General features: G+C 31.8%; 3 protein-coding genes and 4 non-coding genes across 9 annotated transcripts; 2 read left to right on the top strand and 5 right to left on the bottom strand.

Annotated features, from left to right (window-relative positions):
- The first annotated feature begins 2669 nt into the window (after window positions 1–2669).
- Window positions 2670–4743, top strand: LOC146933292 (F-box protein At2g26160-like). The gene is made up of 2 exons (XM_085705086.1): window positions 2670–2896; window positions 3385–4743. The coding sequence occupies exon 2, from the start codon at window positions 3419–3421 to the stop codon at window positions 4577–4579; it is 1161 nt and encodes a 386-aa protein (XP_085561212.1). The 5' UTR covers window positions 2670–2896; window positions 3385–3418; the 3' UTR covers window positions 4580–4743.
- Window positions 4744–6312: 1569 nt separating this feature from the next.
- LOC146933287 (large ribosomal subunit protein eL32z-like) lies at window positions 6313–7793 on the bottom strand. Its single transcript, XM_085705085.1, has 2 exons — window positions 7675–7793; window positions 6313–6808 (listed from the first exon to the last, which is right to left on the bottom strand). The coding sequence occupies exons 1-2, from the start codon at window positions 7762–7764 to the stop codon at window positions 6497–6499; spliced, it is 402 nt and encodes a 133-aa protein (XP_085561211.1). The 5' UTR covers window positions 7765–7793; the 3' UTR covers window positions 6313–6496.
- On the bottom strand, window positions 6902–6988 carry LOC146933291 (small nucleolar RNA Z196/R39/R59 family). Its single transcript, XR_015009278.1, has one exon. It is a non-coding gene; the product is annotated as a small nucleolar RNA Z196/R39/R59 family (small nucleolar RNA).
- On the bottom strand, window positions 7249–7324 carry LOC146933290 (small nucleolar RNA Z195/SNORD33/SNORD32 family). Its single transcript, XR_015009277.1, has one exon. It is a non-coding gene; the product is annotated as a small nucleolar RNA Z195/SNORD33/SNORD32 family (small nucleolar RNA).
- Window positions 7424–7501, bottom strand: LOC146933289 (small nucleolar RNA snoR4). Its single transcript, XR_015009420.1, has one exon. It is a non-coding gene; the product is annotated as a small nucleolar RNA snoR4 (small nucleolar RNA).
- LOC146933288 (small nucleolar RNA U31b) lies at window positions 7572–7653 on the bottom strand. The gene has a single exon (XR_015009281.1). It is a non-coding gene; the product is annotated as a small nucleolar RNA U31b (small nucleolar RNA).
- A 10946-nt stretch (window positions 7794–18739) lies between the features above and the next one.
- On the top strand, window positions 18740–24259 carry LOC146933286 (O-Glycosyl hydrolases family 17 protein). Of its 3 annotated transcripts, none has more exons than XM_085705084.1 (6): window positions 18740–18843; window positions 18926–19003; window positions 19616–19726; window positions 20554–21810; window positions 23738–23765; window positions 23871–24259. In XM_085705084.1, exons 3-6 carry the CDS (start codon window positions 19660–19662, stop codon window positions 24010–24012), a joined length of 1494 nt encoding a protein of 497 aa, XP_085561210.1. In that variant the 5' UTR covers window positions 18740–18843; window positions 18926–19003; window positions 19616–19659; the 3' UTR covers window positions 24013–24259. The 3 variants fall into 3 exon arrangements, with proteins under 3 accessions (XP_085561210.1, XP_085561209.1, XP_085561208.1); XM_085705083.1 differs by having other exon boundaries at window positions 19601–19726; XM_085705082.1 differs by having other exon boundaries at window positions 18740–19003.
- Window positions 24260–24929: the final 670 nt, after the last annotated feature.

The following is a 24929-nucleotide window of genomic DNA, read 5'->3' as shown; positions in this document are numbered from 1 at the left end:
AAGCACTATATAATAAGAGTTGCAAAATCTGAGTATATGCCAATGTTTATTGATACGGAGAAGAAATCCCAAAACCAAACATACCCCGAATATGATAAGAATTGTAAACATATAATAAAGAAAATTACAGTTTTTTTGGTAGGTTTTCTTAAAATTAAAATAACAAAATAATTAAATTTTTTTAGTCAAGTTGTTCGGTACCTCTAGACATGAATAAGTGGAGAACCTTCCTTCAAAAAAAAAAAGTGGAGAACCAGTGGATCAAACTCCGGCCTCTAGATATATTGGACGGCACTTCAGTGACATTGAAGAAATAATGGTATGGTGACATTACCAATCAGAGGATGACACGTGGCATTTATTAAAATAATAAAAAAAACAACAAAAGCCAATTTAAATAAAACAAACCAAACAGAACTCACAAACACAGTTCTCCTCCTTCTTTCTCCCTTGCCTCGTCTACCCAAAATCCACTACCACCACCACCGGTTTTCTTCGCCCTCCGCCGTAATAACCTTCAACCACCACCTTCCGCCGCACTGTCGAACATCAATCTGTCACAGGCTGCCGGAGATTCACGGAATTCTTGTTGTTGAATAAGATTTTTAGCTTGTTAAGATGATTTTTGGTGTGTCAAGGGTTGCAGGAGGGTTGGATCTATTTAAAGGATCATATTAAATTTGTTATGTGTATATGAAACTGGATTGATGGAATCCTTCTCAATGTGTATATGAAATTAAGTTTTATCCATCAATGATATAATTTTTTTTCAATTTATTTTTGTTTAGTATTCTCATTTCTACATTAATTCTAAATTATTTAGTAACTATAACTTTCTGATCTCATGTTTGTATATGTGCTGCACATGCTTTGCTATGAAGTTTGTAAGAGCTTAAGAACACAACTCCAAAATCATTGTCCTAACTAGTTTGTTTTCCGGTTTTTATATTGGTCATAAACATGGTTTTCAGTATCTTGTGATACATGTTGGTTGAGCAAAGAGGGAACATGTATCTAATGAAAACTGGATCAGATTAAGAAAACCGGTGGTGGTGGTAGTGGATTTTGGGTAGACGAGGCAAGGGAGAAAGAAGGAGGAGAACTGTGTTTGTGAGTTCTGTTTAGTTTGTTTTATTTAAATTGGCTTTTGTTGTTTTTTTTATTATTTTAATAACAAGATGCCACGTGTCATCCTTTGATTGGTAATGTCACCATACCATTATTTCTTCAATGTCACTGAAGTGCCGTCCAGATATATTAATGTCCCTACCAACAAAGTTATGTTCACGACAACATTAACCCAACAAATTTATTTTGCATTGAATAATGAAAACCCAACAAATATATTTTGCATTGAATAAGGAATTGATTGGAGATTTATTCTATTGTATTTAGTTGTGTGCGCTTCTATATATTCTAATTTAAAAATTAAAATATTATGTTTTCCGATGTAAAGTTGCTCTTTTTAGGTTTTTTTAAGGTGTGTCTAATGACAAATTCTCTTTATTTAAATGACAAATTGTCTTTAGCTCCGAGGTTGGAATCCTATTGACAAGGGTGACATTTAGGGTACACAAATTGTTAAATTTGTGTACCCATGCACAAACACTCTTTTGACCTTTGATTTATCATTTAAAAATTGAATGGTTAGGATGTAATGATAGAAACCTCATTTCACGTGTAGCTATACTTTGACAATGTAGTTTGCAAAAGCTATTTACTCTGACGTGATTTTTAATTAAAAAAAAGTATTTTTGGGATGCATTTATGTTTTAATAAAACATTTTTTTTTGATGTGTTTACGCCAACTTTTGTCTATTTTTTTTATTAACAGAATTAAATCCATTTTTTTAATTCTCGGTGTATAGTTTATAGAGCTTTTTTTTTTTTTGAAGAAGTTTATAGAGCTTATATTCTACTGTTTGTGAGTGAAAAAAAAATCTAGTTTTTATGATTTCTTTTATCTCAACGAATAAACCTACAATTTTGAATATTTAACATTTTATGGGACTTCTATTTCACTTTTTCCCTATTTATATGCATTGGCAAACTATTTTTTTCTACGCATAATCCATGTTTTAACATGTCTAATATGTATTTGTAGAGATATTTTAATAATTAATCTAAAAAGTTGATATCATAAAGTGATTTGATTAGATTAGATGCACATGCACATATAAAAAGGTTTACAAAATTACAGAGTATATGCATACAAATTAGATCCAAATAAAAAAAATATATTATTTATTAATTGATTTGTTTTTTTTATATAGAAAACTATTACTAAACGATTAAAAATGCATAAATGACACATAAAAACGTATAGAGGAACATAAATAATATGGAAAAAGTTATTCCCCTCAATAAATAATATGGAAAAAATTATTCCCCTCAATAAAAAGAATAGGGAAAAAATTTGTGTTTAAAATTATATGTTACAAAGAAAAGGGAGTAGATTCACGCTGTTAAAAAAATAGGCCACATTAGACGGTGAAAAAATATCTCTCCTTTGTTCAATTCTTTTTTTATACATTCCCTTATTCCAATTTTGTACATGTAGACTATCACTAGATCTATACCATTCATTTTTAAAATAATAAATCCAAGGCTAAAAGTGTGTTTGTGTATGGGTACACAAATTTAACAATTTGTGCACCCTAAAAGTCACCATTGACAAGTGTATCAGATGAATTCATAAAGTTGTTGGGATTGATTCTCTTTAATTGTGTCACCCTCCACTAGTGTAAAGTGTAAGATTATTAATCGCTAAGAAAACAACTTTATAAACCCACCGCACGGAAACGACTTTCTTCTACGCGTTATCCCTTTCCCTTCCCTCAAACAGATTCGACAGTGCAATCAAGACCAACTCTCCTTCTTCATCTCTTTTTTGGAGGTACACGTTTGATTCATTTTTTATCTCATTAACTTTTTTTTTTTTTCAATCGTTTTCTGGTGCTCTATGTTGGTGTTCAATGAAATTTTAGTGACTCTAAATATACTGGAAGTCGAAATCACAATTAATTTCTTGAGTAAAATGAATTATCGGCATTAATACATTATATACTTTAAATTTTAATGGTTAAGGGGTGACAGTCGAAAACAAATAATCAAAACATTGAGAATTGTCACTATTCTAAATGTTTTGATTGGTTGCGTGTGCAAATTTGTTTTGTATTGTTAACTAAGCACCATTAAACTCTTAAATTTTTAAGGTGATTTGATATATTTTTGTTTTATAATTAAGTTAAAAATTTGAATTATTGATGCCTTTATGGTATTATACACGTACATATATATTTGTATTTTATTTTCGTTTACTTGTCAATTGCACCTAGATAAAATAGAGTTTACTTAAATTCTCTAGTTTGACAACCTTGACAGTGACGAGTGTGTAGCTGGAGTCTAAAGAAAAAGTATGGATCGTGATGTTATGTATGATAACAAGATGGTGCAATGGATAAATCTTCCCAAAGAGTTATGGTTAGTTATAGCAAAAAATCTCGACACTACTCTTGACGTTGTTCGATTTCGTAGTATTTGTCGTTTATGTCGCTCTCTTGTCCCTTCTCCTTCCTCTCATACACCTCGCATTCCATATCTTAAATATTTTCTACACCAAACTAAAATATACCGTATTGAACCAGCACCACATCACCACTTGTCAACTTCAACTTCAACTTCTTCTAATAAAGGGTGGCTCATAAAACTTGTTCAGGATTATAATTCCTCCAAACTTTTTCTCTTTGATCTTTTCGATCCCAAGACATATCCATCCCCGGAGAAAACCACCCAAAAAGTATCATCCCAGGAGAAAACTATCCAAAAAGTATTGAATTTGATGAACTTTCGATTTGTGGAGTTGTTTGAAGGATATACTCTCAGTCATAATTTCTCTAGATATCAAGGTGGTGATTTTCAGTATGCACCGCTTAGTGGTTGTAAAGTTATCTTGTTTCGTCATCACATTATTTTTACACTGCATAGTGATAAAAAAGTGCATGTTTGCAATATTGGAGATAAGAAAACAACCATAATAATGGATGATGATGATGTATACATGGGTTACGATGATATAATTCTTCACAGGGAACAACTTTATGTTGTGGATGAAAACGGGACAATTTTCTGGATCAATCCTTTGACTTTGAAGTTGGTTCAGTTTTCACCAAAGTTGTACTGTTGTGATAGGAATAAGCAGCACATATGGGTGAAATCTGATAAAAAGAAGAAGCATTTAGTAGAATATGATGGAAGTCTCTATGTGGTTGATTTGTATATTAATGATAAAAGCTATCATAAGCAATATTTATACAAGGTTGTTTTTGTGAAAATTTATAAGCTTGATCAAGAATGGGGTAAATGGTTTGATGTGCCAGATCTGGGTGAAGCTTTGTTTGTTTTGGGTAGAGACTCAAACTTCTCATTGTTAGCTCAAGGCTATTATGGATGTCAAAGAAATTGCATTTACCTCTTTTCTAAAGGCAAGGCCTATTGTTTCAATTTGGAGAATTCAAGGTGTAAGCCTGCCAACAGCTTTTGGCCTTGCCCAACTTTGTTCAACCCTATGATCAAATAATTTGCAAGCATAAAGATGACTTGTAATTGTGGTGACTTTTAAATGGAAGCCCACTTTTAAATGATCGTTATAATTTGATGCTTTGGATAAAATTTTGTTTCAATATTATGTGACATGACATGTATTTATTCAGTTATTGATGAATAATAATGCAGTTTGTCTTATATCTTGGTTGAATTGCTCTGTATGGAAAAAAAAAAAACTCTTATTTTACTATCTCACAAGTGAATCAACGTTAATATTCAAATTGAGAAGGATTATAAGCCACATTGTATGGAAAATGTACATGTGGAAAAATTAGAATAGCTGAAGAACCTCTAATATCGAAAGCAGCACAATCATAAGCTCTTGCAGCTTCATCGGCAGTAGCACCATGCTTAGCTGAATCTCGAATCTTTGCAACAAATTTTCCCTATACTTTGATTTTCTTTTGTAATTCGCCTTCCCTCACCTTTTCCTTTATTTCATCTTCCATTGTGTAAGGTGAAAACATTGAACTTCAACGGCTTTATCATCAATGAGCCATCTTGTCTTACGCCATATGGTTCTTAGATATCAAAACAAAACTTGGTGGCTTTTTTTTCTTTGTTCTTTTGTGTTAAATACTTATGTGAAACCAATGGAAGTATCTTGTTGAACTAATGATGTTAATAATGTGCGGGAAATGTTAACTAGTGCCCCAGGGCACTGGTTAAGGAATCAAATGTAGAAAGTTTTGCCTCGGAACTTGTGTTGTCAATTTATCAAAAACTTAAAAAGTGTTATTTTTACTTTAAATTTTCCTTTTTTAGTTTCCTTAACCAGTGCCCCAGAGCACTGGTTAACATGACCCATAATGTGCCTATAGTTACTTACTTGCATCTTTTGCTAATTGTTGTAACTGGAATATGACATGATTGTCCAACTGGATTTATGTCACATATTTATACTTATATTTGACCCTGATCAAATAATTTTTCCTTCTAAAACATTTGTTGTAAGAGATATTAAAGTGACCGTCTGTAGGGGAATTCGAATGAACGATACACAATGAAACCAATCTTCTCAACAATGAAAAGCCTGTTGAGTTTGACGGATGCGCAATGGATACATGTCTTTTACCGTAGGAAACAGTGTCGAAACATTCTAAATGTTGAAACGTTCTAAAATTATTTTGACTTGAATATTCATTTTACAATCAAATCACGGATTCACGTTATTTGTTGAAGTTGGTTTGTTGTTTTATTTTTTTCAGTGAGACTGTCATCTGAGCTACCTTTTAGGATGATATCCAAACCTATTTAACATGATGTGGGTTAAGAATTTCTTCAAAATTTAAATGTTTAATTGTTCCCAATATATTACAAAACAAAACAGGATATTTAAAAAACAAAACACAATATTTAAAGGCTTTAACTCGTAAATTTCAGTGCTACTTCTACCCATTACAGGAGTATGTTTGAAGATAAAATCCAAGCAACACATAAAATCTGTATAATCACCCATTACAGGAGTATGTTTGAAGATAAAATCCAAGCAACACAAAATCTGTATAATCCCAAGAAGGATGAACAAGGGAAGGATTGCTTTGATTTTGAGCAATACCTAAAATCCAAGCACCTTCAAACGCAAAGCCAACACCTAGATGCTCAAAAACAAAGCTAAAATTTTAACAGAAACGTGAACATTGATACTTCTCAGGTGTGGCTTTTTTAATTCTTTGGAAGACTTTTGGAATATTACAAAACACAAGATTTCTTACAGATTTCACCTGTTCGAAAGAAAATAAAACAAATTATATCAAATTAATACATGGATCAAATTAATTTATAAGATTCGATTACTAAAACTAGCAATGTACAAGGGTAAATTGGTTAATGCCAAAATTTGAATCATAAACGAAGATTCAATACAAAAAAATTCTCAAACAAGTAAAAACTATTCATCCTCTTGGCTTCTTAATCTGGCTGTTTTGTTCGTTACAACAACATCAAGTTGTGCTGCTCTCTCAACTATGTCCTTTCTCTTTCCAGTGGATACATGGTGAGCAATTTCAGCACAATAAGTCCTATTGTGCATCATAAGAAGTTCCAAATCATTAACATTGCTAACAACAAATTTCTTGAAACCATTTGGTAGATAATGTCTAGTCTTCTTATCTGATCCATAACCAATATTTGGCATCAAAGTACATCCTTTAAACTTTCTCCTCACACGTGAATCAATACCCTTAGGTCTGCGCCAGTTTTCCTGTAGAACATAAACATATCATGTGTTTTTGTTTTGCATTATACTGTATAATATAAAGACAAATAATTAATAAGTAAAACAAAATAATTGAGCTGCAATCTCAGTCGAAAGATGGTGATATATTTGATTAATCACGGGATAATCATAATAGTAAGGATATTAATTGCATCATAGATTGCAGAACAATAAACAAAAACCAACAAAAAACATGGAAAAATTTGAACAACTTTAACATGTGAAAATATAAACAGGGAATTAGTAACAGTAGGTTTATAAGTAAGAAAACCCCTGTGTCGCAAGACCTGTAAAAGTTTGTTCTATGCCCGTAAAAACGAAATGTCCAGCTACTAGACATAAGCCTGAATTCTGGACATCAGATACCATAGGCAATTTACACTAAATTTGAACAAAAGCATTAAATTCAAAATACAATAATTTGCAAGAGATCAGATGGTAGTGCATGTTTTTTTCATCATCTATAACAGAACCGTATGGATATATATCATCATTTCTCTTGCAAACTATACCTTAATGCTCCAAATCAAAACATTATAACTTAATTAAAGACAAATACAGTTAGAACAAAATGATAACAAAAAGTAGAGATTTGTATTAGGGATCAGATAGTCGATCAATCACCACGTATGTAGTAAGACTGGATGTCACATTTGAATTTTTTTATCCTCATATCCCCATCATGTAACAATCTTCAAAGATAACAATGAAAACAAAAACAAAACAAAAATTTAAGGTAAATAAATCAGGATCAGATAAAGTGTCAGTCACCATATTACACCTTATAGGTGCAAATTAAGACTGGGGCGACAATTACTATCATCACATCCGATTTGATAAGCATATTATACCTTCACACAGATCTTACGATCACTCTGGGGTCTCTTGAAATGTTTGACCCTCTTCTTCACGATCTTCTTCGTTAGAAGAGGCACAGCCATTGTTGCTAAGCTAGGTTGATGGCTGCTGTGAACTGTGATGATGATATATGACAAGTATATATAAGCATTGTGTCTAGGGTTTGCTACGCAATGCGGCTGTTCTAGGGTTTGTTGGGATGGTAATGGAGTCGGGTTGGGCCTAGGGATTGTTTCTATCATCACACAAAAAATATAAAATATTACTATTTGCACCGCTCAATTTTCCTAATACATTTCTTCTTCCTTTTCTTTCTCTTTTTATCTTTTAAATGTATGATTTTTGCTATCAAAAACTCTCTATTACACCTTTAAAAGTATGATTTTTCTCAACACATTATTGATAAAGTTGTAAGTGTGTTGTTATATAGGGTAGTAAAAATATCGATTCATAGGACTTTGTAATTTCTTTCACTATTTTAATAAGATCAAATAATGATTGTTTTAGAGTGGTTTATGTTTGAAAGTTATAATATTGTTATTAAAAATACCTTGGGATTTTAGTTCATCGCAATGATAGGAAATAGAGCCTCAGTTATCCCTTCGAAGTACGATGATGTGTTTAAGCTGGTAATCTAATATTTCATGCTATAAATATTAGCTTAAACTCATGAAGAACAATTATACCTTATGAACTCAAGAAAATCATGATTATTTTCATGTTTTGACTCTTGGTCAAATCATATGGGTCTGATATTAACCTTCACCTTTCAGTCTATCTATTGTCGAATAAGATCTTATAGCTAGTTTTTTTTTTTTTTTTGACAAAAAGATCTTATAACTCTAGTTATGTAAAAAGAAAAATTAAATTCAACTTTTTCATCTTCCATGTCGAGCCTTTGAGAGAAAATGAGAAGAGAAAAAAAAGAATTATATATATATATATGGGACCCACAATTTTTTTCATTCTCCTTCTAGCGAAGAGAGCATAAGGTCTCTTTATTGTATAATTAGATAGAAAGCCCAAGTATTGCACAAGTTTAAATAAGTGTTAAAAATCTTTTAGTTAATAAATAAGTGTTATATATGTATGTAATATGTTGATCGATAGATATAATGGTAAAATTATGAAGATATATGAACATAAAATAACAACAAAATATATGGTTAATGCACTATAACAATGTGGTTGAGTACAACTCATCATATGTATATCTTAATACTCGAAATAATTAGAAATGACAAAGAGATATTTTTTTATGTTAAAGAGATGTTATTTTTTAAGGGAGCCCCTAATATGGACCCCAAATTACAAGGATCGTTGGTGATCCTCATTAAATGACCGGCTCCAGCCAGTTACCATTTTTGGGCAAAAGAACTTTCCTTCTCCTTCTTCAAACACTAAAAAATACAACTCATCTTTTATTCTAGTTTCAACCCAGTTTTAATAACATTTCTCTTTCTCTTTTCAATGTAAGTGTTGCCACCCAACCAATTGCTCAATAATTCTAATTTCGAGCCTCCAGCCAGTTACCATTTTTGGGCAAAAGAACTTTCTTTCTCCTTCTTCAAACACTAAAAAATACAACTCATCTTTTATTCTAGTTTCAACCCAGTTTTAATAACATTTCTCTTTCTCTTTTCAATGTAAGTGTTGCCACCCAACCAATTGCTCAATAATTCTAATTTCGAGCCATTTCCTATGACAGTTTTTATGAGCATAATGGCTCAAATAAAATCATCCCAATATTGTTGAATGAGTAAATATGGCTCAAATAACAGCTCTCTTTCACTTCAGCATTAAATTTTAATTATTAATTTCTCTAATGGTTGTGTTTCTCATGAATTATTTTATAGATCAGTAGATTTACATCCTATTTGTAAAGATTAATGATTAAGATTTTCGACTTCTTTTAATTTAACAAACAATAAAATCAAATATTAAAATTTCCATCAATAAATTTTCAATGGTCTGTTTTGGAAATTAACAATGTCATGAGAACCTTCAAGGTTGGGGGCAATATTGTCGTTCATAGGACAGAGAAAGCTAACATTGAAGTTAAGGATGAAATGAAAGAGGAACGTGTTTAACAAAAAGAGAACTTGAAAGAATTATTAAAAAAGTAAATAACCGGTTACTATATGTATAAATGAAAGGTCCATGCTTGGACCCTTTTTAGTAGGGTGCATATTAAAGGGACCCATTTTTTAAATATAATTTAAGAGACAAATATATATATATATATATATATATATATATATATATATATATATATATATATGTGTGTGTGTGTGTGAGAGAGAGAGAGAGAGAGATAAGCGTGTAACATTTGTAATTTAAGGGATTAAAGTTGTCAACCTTTTATAACTCAAGGTACGAAAATTAAATGATAAAAACAAAGTCAAGGCAAAAAAGTGTTCAACATTTTATTATAAAAAAAAGTGTTTAACATTTATAAATTAAGAGTTAAAAAAAATAAAACAAAATATTTAAGAGATTGTTGTGAGTTATTAGGAATAAAATAAAATATGTGTCATTATAAATTTAACTTAATTGATATGGATATTGTGTATTACCGGCGTTTGAACCTCATACACCCCACTTCTAAACATTTAAAATGTGTGAGTTTCGACCATTGGGTTACTTGACGAAAAAAATGTTTAAGAAGATAGAAAATTAGAGATTATTGGTTCAAATATTAACTAAGGAAAGGAAAGTGAAAGAGTTGGGTTTTCATGTCCTTTATAATCTTCTTATCATGGGCATGGTAAATTGCAATATAATTGACATGATACTTGATAAAAACTGTAATGTATGAATTATGACTTATTATAACAATACAACGACTCAAGCTTATTCCAAAAATAAATAAATAATTAAGTCAAGCTTTTTTATTTTCAGCAGAACTGTAACTTAAGTGCATCGATACTAGTGTGACACCTGTGCGTATACACATGTTAATGTATCTTTTACCAAACAACGTAATTTTATTTAGACAAACCAGTTAACGACACCGAAATTTGAGATGATTTAACAATGGAAACAACATAGTTTGAGATAAAAGACATGACATGCAATTTACAAAACACCATACAAATTATACTGCACAATAAATATGAAATAAAAACATTTGAAGTGATTTAACATGAAGTTTCAATAGTTGTTGATTAACAAACAAACAACACACATAACCACATCGATCCCCTTTAACGAGAACAACACCAACTCAATCCAAATGATCAATATAACCTGATAAACGTAATACATTAAGGAATCACAACATTCAACATGAGCAAACAATCCACAGTCTAATTATCTCTCGACATCTTTATATGCAAAATACCACAAGAAGATATGTTATCATGAAGAACTACTACAAAGCAGATATCGAAAATTAGGGGGGGTAAAAATCAAACCAGCTTTCGGATTCCTTGTTGACCATACATTGGTTCCGCCAATGTCATGCAACTGAGTGCTTTGTTTGATTAAAAGTATAGGACCTAGGCGGTACCATAAACTTGGAAAAATGTGGGTTCCCGACAGACAATACCGCAAAAACAAGATGTTCCAACATGTTGGCTGCCCAATCAAACATTCCAAGCCTTGTCTTGTTCGCAACGCTCCACGTGTGATAGGTGAAGATCAAGGGTATCATCTTACGTTTTTTGACCCTGCAACGAAAATGATTTCTCAACTGGCGCAACTTTTGCAATGCAACAATGTTGGCCGTCATAGCACATTAATTTAGTATTTGAGTTTAGCCACGACGTTGTTTGCCACCTCTACAAAGTTATTATCGTGTTTTTAACAAATAAAAATGTATGCATATACCATGAAAACTAGGCAATTGAATAATATTGGAGTCTTCCATGCAGTTCTAGTTCATTGCAATGATTCGTCTGTGGAGTTTCTCAATGATAATGTTTATCTATACGGAACTATCAACTGGATTGCAACTGATTTCAACTGGAACCAACTGTTTATGATCTCCCTGAATTTGGCAACTGAAGTGTTTAATCGGAAACAATTGTTGCAAAAATTTCAGATTCAGGACATAACATGTCTTCCCAAAATCCATATTGAGGTTCTGTCGGAAAAACTTTCATTTTCGTATTACTCTAATATGAATCATTGGAGATTATAGGAATTTGAAATGGAAGAAAGTAAGGCTTTGTTGGCCAACATTAGCCTCGAACCCTTGCCAATGTTGGTGAATGCACATCAAAGTCCATATGTGAGATTCTGACCACTTAATATGCTTGAGGAGATTGATGTTCTTATACTACCAATAAAGACATATCACCGTCGTTTAATTTTTTATAATTGCGGATAAAATGTTGTGATTGAGTCGTAGGAGTTTGAATTTAGTGAGGAGAATGAAATGCTGGAGTGGTTGGATGATGTCGACTGCATGGATAGTCTTGTTCGACCAATCTAATAGCAAGAATCACTTGGCAATAAGCTGTATATCTTTGCATTGGATTTTTTCACTTCCTAACTAATATATGAAGGGAATTTAATTGTACTTTATTGATGTTGTAGGATGGGAGCTTGCTTTTTGTTTTAGCAAAATTGTTCTAATGGATAACTTGGAAAGCTTAAAGTGTCACTTTAAGTATTTAATGATCAACTTTATGTATTATGTAGTTTAAACTTTGAATATTCAATTTTTGGTCTATTACAACTTTAACGTGTTGTATGCAATATGATTTATATATTTTAATTTATTTTAACGGCGGCCATTTAAGTTGTATACAACACATTTAAGTTGTAATAAACCATAAATCGACTTTAGACAAGGGTCTGTTGGAAGGAAAACTCGAAGGTTGACAACATAACAAACAACATGTTATATTGTAGTTTTGTCATATGGTTATGAAATCAAATGCGTTCATATATTATATTACTAGACATGTAAACCATATGTAATTTGTTAAGTTATTGAACTGAATTGGTCAATAAATTAAACCTGTTAAATACTTGAATTTGCAGAAAAACTTCACCCAGTTAAATCTTATCCATTTATTTAGTCTGAATCATGTATATTATTCATACGTACATATATTACCTTCATATACAAAAATTGATAACATATATAGTGTTAAGGCCATTGTAATATATTTAAAGCATGTAAAAAGGAAAGAACAAAGTGCAATTATGTATAAGTCAACAATGCAACATACTCGTTGATGATTAGTATTTGTTCAACTTATGAACTTATAGAAAAAAACAATTGATATTAACTTAATAGATGATAATACAAAGAAATAAACAATGAAATACATACATATGGTACACAATTGATACCTTAATAAGTCCACTTGTCTTGTCCAGTTCTTACTTTACTTTGCTTCCTTTGCCAAATTTCAATCATTCTTGTTTATTACACGTTGTTAAATTGAAATTGAAACCGGTTGAAATCAAGTCAATTATTGATGATTTCGAGTCACTTGGAAAACCTAAACCGTCACTTTAAGTATTTAATGATCGACTTTACGTGTTATGTAGTTTAATTTTTGAATATATGATTTTTGGTTTATTACAACTTAAATGTGTTGTAATGCAATATGATTTATATATTTTAGTTTATTTTGATGGCAACCATTTAAGCTGTAACAAAAAAAAACCGACTTTGAACAAGGGTGTGTTTTAAAGAAAACTCAAAGGTTGACAACATAACAAACATCATATGTGAAATGTTCAATGCAAAATATTTGAACTAAAGTTTGCCGATAAAGTTGAGTCTCTATGTCCCGTACAACAAAGTCATTTAGAGAAGGAGAAAATCCACATCAACATGTGAACACCATAATGGATTGGTCTTCCTCGTTTAAGGTATCAAGTCTAAAATGGAAGTATCAAGATTTATGTGAACTTCTATGACTTGCATGTAAATATTGACAATTACCAGGCATGACAATTTACTATATAAGTGTTGTCCAAGTTTTTGTAGATTAATCTGGTATAAAAATGAATTGTATAATGAATTTGTATTATCAAATCAAGCATTCCTTGCATGTACGCATGTTCAACACTACAATGAAGTTGCATAATGAATTGTTCAATGATGACTTGTTATATCCCATAACAAATTAGTATTCTATCCGTCCCAAAATAATTGAGTCAATTGCAAAATAAATGATTCATTTCACTTTTCAATGGACTATTAATTATTTTTTTTCCAATTATAATTATAATACATGTTACTTTCATCACTCTCAGTTCAATATATTTTACTTTGCATTTATGATAACGGGGAACACACTAATAATTTAGAAAGCACTCAAAACCATTTTTCCCTCTCTTTCGCTCATACACTCTTTCATAACATGTGTGAAATGAACAAAATGCTCAGTTATTACGAGACGAAGAGAGTAATATTAATTATAGTTATGATTGAAAAAAATAACAATAAATGCATTTGAAATTTGAAAGGGAATTTATATTTATGGACAGTTTCCTTCTCTCTGAAATAGTACACTGAAATGAGATTTGAGACAATTTTTTTCTCTATGAAGTAGTACTTATAATTAAGGAGAGAGAGCATAATTTAGAAAACAATTTGCCTTTTTATCCTAAGTTTCAATTTATAATTCGCAGACAAACGTTAAATTTAAAGAGAACATGTATGTATGTATGATTAGTGAATTCCACTTAAAAAATTTGTGTGAGGTGTTGAGTGAGAGGGATTAAGTGTTTTGTTATTAAAAAATTATAATTAAATGATGTATGCACGTAAAATCCATTTTAATATAAAAAAATGAGTTTCTCTATTGGTTGTGTTTAGTGAGGGCAGGAAACGAGCTTATAGCTTATAAGTTCATCTAACTAAAAAAGAACCATTTAGTAATTGTCTTATCGTCACGAGCTCATAGCTTATTTCACAAGCGTATAATTTATTTTACGATCTAATAAGCTAACTTATAAATTATAGCGATGACTGATGACTGATAGCATGTGAAGCTCGTACATATAGTACAAGTGCGGGTACGATACGATACAGGTACACGAAAATTTTAAATTTATGATACAATACGACTAAGATATGTTGACAAAAATTTTATACTAAAACTTACATGCATGTCAAATACTTGAAAAAAACATTGATCACTCTTCATTAATATATAATCATAAAAGTCACAATTTACAAAATAATAAGTCACGTGATAAAATAATAAAAATATGAAATTTTTGTATAAATCATATTGTCATTTATATACTAGGATATCAACAAATGCATCAATAAAAGAACTAAAGACAAAGTTTGTTTAATGTTGGTTGATTGAATCTCTTCTCTCTCGTTACCTTCATCTACCAAAAACATAATTTTTTAATTAGTGAATAAAAAAATAATTATATTGATTCATATCTTAAATTGAATCTTATACACCCCATTGGATTTTCATAATAGAGTCTCACTTTTTTACCATTCATTTTTTTCGAGGATACGTATATGTGAAATATCTTATAAGTATCTGCGTGTATTTGTTGAGTATCATATAAGTATTCGATAAAATATATATTTAAAATTAAAATAATTAATTCTGATACTCCGTGGGTACGTATCTGCGAAGTATCGTTATCCGATACGAGTATGTCTTCATATTTGAAGTATCCAAATTTCATAGCTGATAGGTGAGTGATGACTTATAGGTGATAATTAAACTAATTAAAGTGTTTAGTAAAATTAACAGTTCAACAAGTTGATAATGTAAAATGACATTCTTAGTTCATAATGAATTAAAATAAATTTAAAATAAAATTTTACCAAAAAATTAATTTAATATTATACAAAATATAAATGGAATTAAAAAATCTAAATTATCAAATATCATAAACATCCCTTAAAAAATACATTTTTTTTGAGGGAGTCCCTTAAAAAATACATAAATATTAATTGATATAAATTTTATTATGAATTAAAAATATTCTTTCCTCCTAAATTTTTTTTTTAAACTTATCATTTCATGTCGATTTACATTTATCAGCTACTTGAAATGTTAATTTTATCAAACATTTTAATTAGCTTACATGAGTCTAAGTGGGTAGTTTGTCTTGTAGTAATAATTTTAACTAGCTTACTTGAAATGTTAAGAAAGCAAACTAATATATCAAAATTGACATTGAGGAGAATCAAACTTGATACCTTAAAAAAAACGCACTCAAAAGTGTCAAGCTAACACCAATAAATAAACTTAAATGAGTTTTTAGAGATAATTTTTTTTTATCCAAATTAAAAATAGAGTCATGCTAACATGTTAAAAACACATGTAAGTTTATAGTTTTCACAAAAAACAAATATTTATTTAAAAAATTAAATTTCAATACTTTAAAAATTAAATTGATACAAATTTCAATATATAATTTTTATTTCAGATACCTTAACATCTGTCATAATGGCACCTCTATGCATTTTCCTTAAAAATAAGAGAAATGATATTTGTACAACTTTTTTTGACAACTTTCTCTCTCATACTCACATTATATTTTTACTTTATCTCTTCCTTTTTCTCTCTCAATTGTTTTTGACCAATGAGAAGAGAGAAAAAAGAGGTTGTCATAAAAGTTGTTAGCAAATGGTTGTTCAAATATCATTGCTCTAAAAATAATAGAGTTGAGTTTAGTTAGATTCTTAGTAAATTAACTAAGATAGATAGACGTAATCTATCTACAAGAAAATGACTAATACCTCAAATTCGTCCTTGAATTTTAAAAAATCGGCCAAATTCATCCTTGAATTTTGCGAAATATCTATTTAGTCCCTAAATTTTACAGACGTCCATCAAAATGGTCCCTCCGTCCAAAAGCTCCGTTAGTGGTGATGACGTGTCCTCTTGCATGCTGTGTTGTCCTGTACACGTGTCAACAAGGCAGCCACGTGTACAAGGACTAAGTACCTGTCTGGCATAGCATTTTCCCATCTCAAACGGGGGTTTAAAGGTTGAAACGTGGTTTCAACATTTTCTTAGGTGTTTGGATAACTGCAAACTGGATTCTACCAAACGTGGTTCTAGCCCCCAACCCCCGTTTCTAAAAAGCCAGAAAATGAAGCTTTTACGGCAGCTCAAAGCCAGTTTGGAATTTAATTTATGGTGACAAATTGGAAATTCCCTAATTACCCATGACTTGTTTTCTATTACCAGGTTACTCCCTTTCAACAACACAAGCCACACTGATATTGTTTAATTTCTCAATCGTAAGGACATACAAGATTTTCGTTTCATTAAAGTGATGATTTATACAGATTTTTTTTCTCCATTTCAGACCAATGAATTTTATTTAATTGCTCAACATTCTTGAACCTCTCGTTTTTCTTACTCGGTGCTTTTATGGAGTTTGATTCTTTTATTTGGTTTGAGAAGACAAAGGATAGTGGGGTAATGGATAAAGGCCCAATCCTTTTTATTTATTTTTTTCATAAAAATGCCAATTTTAAAACAAAAGAGTTGAAACTTATTTATGAGTTTACTTAGGGAATTTATTAGTTATAATAATAATTACAACCGATTTTAGTAATATTTTAAAATTAATTTTAAATTGTTACCTAAAATGATAAAAATATATTAACTATAACTCTTATAATTATTTTAAAACTGAATTTTTGAACAATAATAATCCATTTATGACAATTAAAAGGATGCTCTAAAAAAAAATCAATTACAAGGGTAATTAGGTCATTACACATTCAAAATCAATTTTGATTCAAACTATCCAGACAACGTCAACTCGTAAGAATCACTTTTAATTGAGTGTATCCAAACATTATCAATTCACATCAAACTTACTTTTAAACAAACTCAATTCTTGCAAACTCAATTCTATCAAAATCAATTCTCGCCGCCGCCATACCAAACACACACTAAATTGATGGAAATGGTAAAAATTTGAGATTTGACTTTTCAGTGTAATTTTTCCTGTGTTTCCAATTATACCCCTATATGATAAGGATCGATTTGAGACTTATTGTCATAATTTAAGGACTAATTTGATGGATATTGTAATAATTTAAGGGCTGATATGATTGATTTTATTTGCAGAGAATGGGTACAAGGAGAATGGCTTTGATTCATTCATTGACAACCTCTTTTCATTACAACATTACAACATAACATGGACTTGGCACAATACAGTAACATTTTAAACAACTCAATCAAACATAATACTCCTATCAATATCTTAATCAACCTAAACTCACTTCCTACAGAATCAACTTTATCCATCAATCTTGCCTTCCAAACCTCTTCTATGCCCCTATCATTTGGCTTCTCCATCAACCTTGCATTTCTTCCATGACCAGCACCATTCTTTTTAAAATAACCTAGTTCCTCCTGAGTTACTGACAGTGTTTGCTTTTCTTACAACACATATTCCAGGACACCAACATTGAAGCTCTCTCACATCATCATTGTACATAGAGCTTGAAGATGAAGACCGGCTGTTGTAGTGTTTTTGCCCATACGCCCACCACCCATCAATTCTGAACACCGAATCTTCAACAATGACCACTGATTTTTGAATTTCGAATTGAATCAAAAAAAGTAGGGTTTTAGGTTTTTTGAATTGGGGAAGAACATTGACATCAATTCATGGAAGAATTTTGGGGGATTTTGAACTTTAGGTGACAAATTATAACATTCGGGTTCCAAATTTATATATTTGGGGAAGAAAGAGTCGTTAATGAGGAAGAGGAGAAAGAGCCGTTAATGAGAAAGAGGAGAAAGAGCCGTTGACAATTTTCTGAAAATCCATCAATTTGGTCCTTCGCAATTTTTTGTAAATCAATCAATTTGGTCCCTGCTTGCATGACATCTGACGTATCAAGCCTTGTAAGAGGTTAACGTTACACGTCACCTCCGTTAACAGACCAACTTAACGGAGGGACTGATTTGATTGACATTTTGTAAATTCAGGGACTAAATAGCTATTTCGCAAAATTCAAGAACGAATTTGACCGATTTTTTAAAATTCAAGGACGAATTTGAGGTATTAGTCACAAAAAAATACATATAAATATTGATTTATTTTTTTAATAAAAGGGAACAGGGCTAAAAGAAGGGCAAGGATCTAGGTGGGTTAGTTTGTCTTGTAGTAATAACTGGTGTCCACTGTCCAGTGACTCAGTAAAGTGAGAAGCATTGTCTGCCTCTTCAATCTCCCTCACTGTAAAGTCTCCAACTTTCTTATTCATTTCTCCAAACCCTTTCACTCACATTGCTATCTAATCTAAGTCTGTTAATTCAATAGTTGCTGGGTTCTTTTGTGTTTCTTGAACCCAGAAGTGGAGCTGAAATAGCATCAACTCTTATAGGGTTTGTAGATCAGGTATTTCATATATGTCTCTTTTGTTTACCACCATTCAGTTTTTGCTTATTCATTCCTATTGTTTAGGTTTCTGTCTGTTTTTTTATGACATAAGAAACAAACTGGTTTCTGTTTCTGTTTTGTCTTAGATTTCTTTCTTCATTTGACTTGGTTCTTGTTCTTTTTTGTTAACCTTTTGCCCCAATTTTTTTTTATTCACGTTTCTCTCTCTTTTTAATTTAAGAAAGTATTTTAAAAAAACGTTGTACAAAAAAAGGGTGGTATTTTATTTTCATTAAGATTTTTTTTTGAAGAAATTTCATTAAAAAAAATCATGTACAATAATGTGCCAATCCTTTCTCGTTGTTATTGATTCCAGATTATTTTTTTCACCAGGAAAAACTATTTATTTTTATTACATCATGAAAACCTAAATTTGATTTTGTATAGACAATAATTTTAGCTGAGAGTACACACAAGCATGTTAACCTTGTTTCTTTTCTAGTTTTATTACTTGTTTTTTTATGCACAAATTTTTAGTAATCTTTTTTGTATAGGTTGACAATTTTAGTCGCTGAAATTGTGATTTCATATTTATTGTTGAATTTTGAATGTCAGGGCTTTACCCTGCAGAAATATTGGACTGAACTTGCTGGTTTAGGTGATTATTGGATGCGATGAAGCTTAAAAAATGGCATGAAGGAGTTTTGTTGCTCACTACTGCTATGCTAACCTCTACATTGGGTAATATACATCTTCCTTTTAATTAAGCGGTTATCATTTAAGTGCTTATACATAAGCTGTTTCTATAACAAAAGATAAAATAAAGTCAAACTGTTTTCGTATAAACTATAAGTTGTTTTCATTAGCTATCTTAGAGAGCTTATGGAAATAAACTAAAAACAACTTATAGATATGGCATAAACTGTTTAGGTAAGCTCTCTCAAACAGTTGCGCAAGTGCTTATGCTAGTAGATCAAGGGCCTGTTTGGATAAACAACTTATTTGGAGCTTATAGCACAAGCACTTATCATGATAAGTGCTATGCATAAGCTTACATAAGATATTTTTATAGAAAAGATAAAATAAAGTTAAATTGTTTTTGTATTTGTTATATGCTGTTTTTATAAGTTATATTGGAGAACTTATGAAAGTAAGCCGAAAAAAGCTTGTTAAAATTGTCATGAGCTGTTTTCACAAGTTCTCTCAAACAGTCTCACAAAACTTATGTTAGTAGATAAGCTCAAATAAGTCATTCTAAACAGGCCCCAATTCATTTTGCAATGGTTTTGTGAGAAATGATTTATTTTTTATGTTGCTAACTCCCAGTTAATATCACAAAATCTCGGATGCAAACCATTAGTCTCTTAAATTTGCATATGCACTCATTAACCATAGTTCATATTTTGTTTTCCTTTATTATTTTACTTGGCTTTATAGTTACAAGCAAGGTTTTTACTGTTAAAAGTACTGCTTGTCCTATTCACTGCAAATGCAAGCAATTTGGGGATGTAGATATATGATGGATAATTCATGGTCCATTACATTGAATGAACTTGTTGAATTTGTAGGTGCTTTTGTGGGGGTAAACATTGGCACCGATGTCTCTGATATGCCATCTGCTTCAAACGTGGTTGCTATTCTAAAAGCCAATCAAATTACTCACGTGCGTCTTTATGATGCCAATGCCCACTTACTACAAGCCCTTTCAAAAACCAATATTGACGTAATGGTTGGTGTCACCAATGAGGAGGTATTGAGAATCGGAGAGTCTCCATCAGCAGCCGCAGCTTGGATTAATAAAAATGTAGTTGCCTATGTACCGTCCACCAATATCACGGCAATAGCTGTTGGCAGCGAGGTTCTTTCCACAATCCCAAATGTTGCTCCCGTTCTTGTTCCTGCCATGAATTCTCTTCACAAAGCTCTGGTTGCTGCAAACCTTAACTTTCGTGTCAAGGTTTCGACTCCCCAATCTATGGATATTATCCCTAAGCCTTTTCCGCCTTCTACTGCCACCTTTAACTCTTCGTGGAACTCTACACTCTACCAAGTCCTCCAGTTTTTGAGAAACACGAATTCCTCTTTCATGTTAAATGCCTATCCTTATTATGGATACACTAAAGGAGACGGCATTTTCCCTCTTGAATATGCTCTTTTCCGACCCCTTCCTTCAGTGAAACAAATTGTTGATCCAAACACACTATATCACTATAATAGTATGTTTGATGCAATGGTGGATGCTACCTATTACTCTATAGACGCCTTAAATTTCAAAGATATACCCGTTGTTGTCACAGAAACTGGCTGGCCATCTTTTGGTGGAGCAAATGAACCCGATGCTACTGCAGAAAATGCTGAGACCTACAATAATAATATGATTAAGCGGGTCCTGAATGATTCTGGTCCACCTAGTCAGCCAAATATACCCATTAATACCTACATATATGAACTATTTAATGAAGACAAGAGGAATGGGCCTGTATCGGAAAAAAACTGGGGCATCGTCTATACTAATGGAAGTGCCGTTTATCCTTTAAGTTATGGTGGTGCTTCTGGCCAGATCACCGGAAATGGAAACTCTACGGGAATATTTTGTGTTGCTAAAGATGGAGCAGACACTGATAAGCTGCAAAATGGCCTGAGCTGGGCTTGTGGACAAGGCGGAGCAAACTGCGCTCCTATTCAACAAGGACAGCGATGCTATCTCCCCAATAATGTCAAAAGCCATGCCTCATATGCTTATAATGATTATTATCAGAAAAATCAAGGTGTTGGTGGAACTTGTGACTTTGATGGTACTGCCGAAATCACTTCCAAGGATCCAAGTAAGTTGATACGAATTCTTACTTCTGTTTTATTGGATTTGGCGTGGTCACAATTTCACATTTATGCAGTGAACACATCGGTGACCGTTGAATTAAGATTGGACGCTCTAATTTTAAGCTTGGTGTTTTAGACTTTAAAAAAAATCTACTTGCTGTTTGCACCGTCTGATTTTGATCCAACAATCACTAATGTGCTGACTATGTGAATGCGTGACCTCAACAAATCCAAATCCCATGTTATTTCTTTAGATGGTCACATATGTGTAACTGCTTCCTTTTTTAGATTGAACATGCCATCGGCTAACTATCCAAAAATCTTACGCTGTTGGGTGAAAACACTGCCGCACGTGAGCACCCTTTGGGCTTGAAGCGTAGGCAATGCAAGCCCACCCAATCTTGTGCTAACATTTAACATTTTTACTTAGAGTGGGGGCAACGATAATTGAACTCTAGAATATATGATTATAGCGACACTGATGCCATCTCATGAATCACGTTGTTGAATTATAATTACCCTATTTCAAGTATAGGTCCTGTTTTGTTTACTAGTATTAGCTTTGCTCCTTAGGATATTCAAATATATGGAAGGTACTTTCCTCATTTTTGCAATCATTATACAAATAAACATTTATAGCTGAATCTAGTTTCATTGATTGATAATATTGAACCGGAGTTATAATGTCATTGTGCCACTCTTCACTCATCTATTTACTTGCATAGAGGAAATTGCCCAGATCCTAGCTGGTTGCATGAGTATTAGTATTAATGTTGTTTGGATGCGTCTCATGCATTCTTGCTGATTCTATAAGTCTAGTCTCCCCGTATATCTGTATTAGAGTATTATTTGGATGGAGGATTTTGAAAGGAAGGGGACGGCAGGACTTATTTTCTTTTCTAAGTCAAGGAAGCTGTAAAATGCTTCTAAAAATAAATTAAGTGTGATTGAAATATTATACGATCATCTATCATGTTATTCTTTCATTTTTTTCAAAAATTGTAAATATATACCAAAATATAGACTTGACCCTTCAAAACCCTCCATCCAAACATATTGTTAGTGACGTACTGATGTCTCACTGTACAGCTCAGTATTCTGTCCAGTTTCATGTGGCATTTTTTTAGATTTGGGAATGTTGTAGTATTTTTGTGATCCTGATGCGCATGGCCTAGGCATTAAACTTATTGAAACTTCACATAACCATGCTATTAGCAATGTCTTCTTATGGCATCCTGGAACTGATTGCATTATTCTGAAACTATTGGTGGGGGTGAACTGTCTTATTAAAATTTCATGACTTTATTAAGTTAAAACTGTGTCTATTTCTCTTTTCAAAGACATCGAATAATTTGCAAGTATTTTTGAAGAGAGACATGAAATTTATTGTGACAAGATAACTGGGTTCTACAGTCGACCCCTTTGATAAATGGTCTATGGTGGATTAGCTCATAAAATACCACTGACGGCCAATGTTGCCCTTTGTAAGCAGAAGCTCACGGTGATTCTTATTCTAATGAGCGAGACTGTGACCTGATAAGTACTAGTTCGACAAACACAAGGGTAAACAAATGAGTTGAATTTTGATGCACTCACATTTGTTTTCGCCTATCTTTTCAAACTTGTACCAATCAGGTCGCAATCTTACTCATTGTGATGTGGAAGACTATGAGCTACTACATGAGTCGTCTTTGGGCTTTCGAGTGATTTTCCAGTATTTATCCACTGTGGACCCACCTTTGTGGACAAGACAAGATACTGTAAAAATTTCACATAAAAAGATTCATTCCGGTGGCAGTCGACTTTTTCAACAATGTATCTTATAAATTTGTGTGAACAATTTTATGTCTCTATGCTCCATTCAATGATTATAATCACTTAAATGTTTCCTTGCGAGCATTTAACCATTTAATACTGCATAACTTGTTTCAGGTTATGGATCCTGTAGATTCACGGGAAGGTATACAATCTTATCTCAATCAATACACATCCATGATTAATTAAATTTAGAACTAATTGTTTCTCTTTAAAATTCTTATCTGATCATGGGTTATTTTGATATCAGCTCTGGCCCTGGAGGAGTGAGTTTACCTCCCACGGCACTTGGACCTTCAAGTCCCTTTGGAGCAAGTATGAACCTGCAAGTGTCTACCCTTCAGTATATGATTTCTGCTATTGGTGTATTTTTTGCTCTGATGATTCTTTGACCAAAAGGTTTATGCACTTCAGATTGCAATTCAATTATTCGCTGGAATGTAGTTTTCATCGATTTTGATTCTTACTTTCTTTTGTCCATTTTATTCTTCATAGCTATGTCACATCTTGTGCATTTGAGGTCTTGTAATTTATCTCTTTTATGATAGATAGTTGCTTAATTTAGTGGTTTAGCTCTAGGAGAAAAACTGAAAACTAAATCTAGAAGAAATTATTGCCACTGTTATCTCTTTTACTTCATTTTGAGTTGTCTGGGGAAAAAAAATCTCTATCCATCGGTTTCTAAATGCTATATTTGAATTGATTGAAAGATGAAATTGAACGGGTGAAACTATACCAACTTTTTCATTTACGTTGTTTAAAATAAAATAGAACAAAATGAATCATAAAAATGTATTTTCATCACCTTCCAATTAAATATTTTATTTCTCTCTTTGTACTATAAAAACATCTAAATTATAGAATGACAATTTTCATTTCATTTTACTTTGAGTAATGATATTTTGACATCCATTTGATGACAACTTTGTTGACAACCTTGTTTTTCTCACTTCTTATTATGGAGAGAGAGAAAGGAAGAGAGAGGATAACAACATCATGTGAGTATGAGAGAGAAAGTTGTCCAAAAGTTGTCAAAAAGTGGTTGTCAAAATATCATTTCTCTTTTACTTTATTGTGACGTTACATAAGGTTGGTTGATTTGATGTATATTAGTTAAAGAAGAGTGCGCAAGACCAATCAACTTTTAATGGCTTACCATTAGAAAGTGCAGTGAATGGTTTGCAACTTGTGAAAGCGATTATGAACCAACGTTTTTTTGAGTAGTTTCATTTTCTTGCCTGTTTTGGGTGAATTAATGGTTCGCCTCTTTTAATGTTTGTTTTGTCAATTATAAATATCAACCACCTTA

The sequence above is a fragment of the Medicago sativa genome, chromosome 4 (assembly GCF_051527215.1).
Source record: "Medicago sativa cultivar Bolivia chromosome 4, Bolivia_mono, whole genome shotgun sequence".
NCBI classification, from domain to species: domain Eukaryota; kingdom Viridiplantae; phylum Streptophyta; class Magnoliopsida; order Fabales; family Fabaceae; genus Medicago; species Medicago sativa.
The sequence above is the reverse complement of the archived record's forward strand: the minus strand, read 5'-3'. Positions and strand labels throughout refer to the sequence as shown.

What these genes read in the sequence shown, in the direction of transcription:
- LOC146933292 (XM_085705086.1), top strand. Translation starts at nt 3,419, where the DNA reads ATGGATCGTGATGTTATGTATGATAACAAGATGGTGCAATGGATAAAT.
- LOC146933287 (XM_085705085.1), bottom strand. Translation starts at nt 7,764, where the DNA reads ATGGCTGTGCCTCTTCTAACGAAGAAGATCGTGAAGAAGAGGGTCAAA. An exon ending in ATCGTAAGATCTGTGTGAAG is followed by an intron (nt 6,809 to 7,674) that starts GTATAATATGCT and finishes TATGTTCTACAG; the next exon opens with GAAAACTGGCGCAGACCTAA.
- LOC146933286 (XM_085705084.1), top strand. Translation starts at nt 19,660, where the DNA reads ATGAAGCTTAAAAAATGGCATGAAGGAGTTTTGTTGCTCACTACTGCT. An exon ending in TATGCTAACCTCTACATTGG is followed by an intron (nt 19,727 to 20,553) that starts GTAATATACATC and finishes TTGAATTTGTAG; the next exon opens with GTGCTTTTGTGGGGGTAAAC. An exon ending in AATCACTTCCAAGGATCCAA is followed by an intron (nt 21,811 to 23,737) that starts GTAAGTTGATAC and finishes AACTTGTTTCAG; the next exon opens with GTTATGGATCCTGTAGATTC.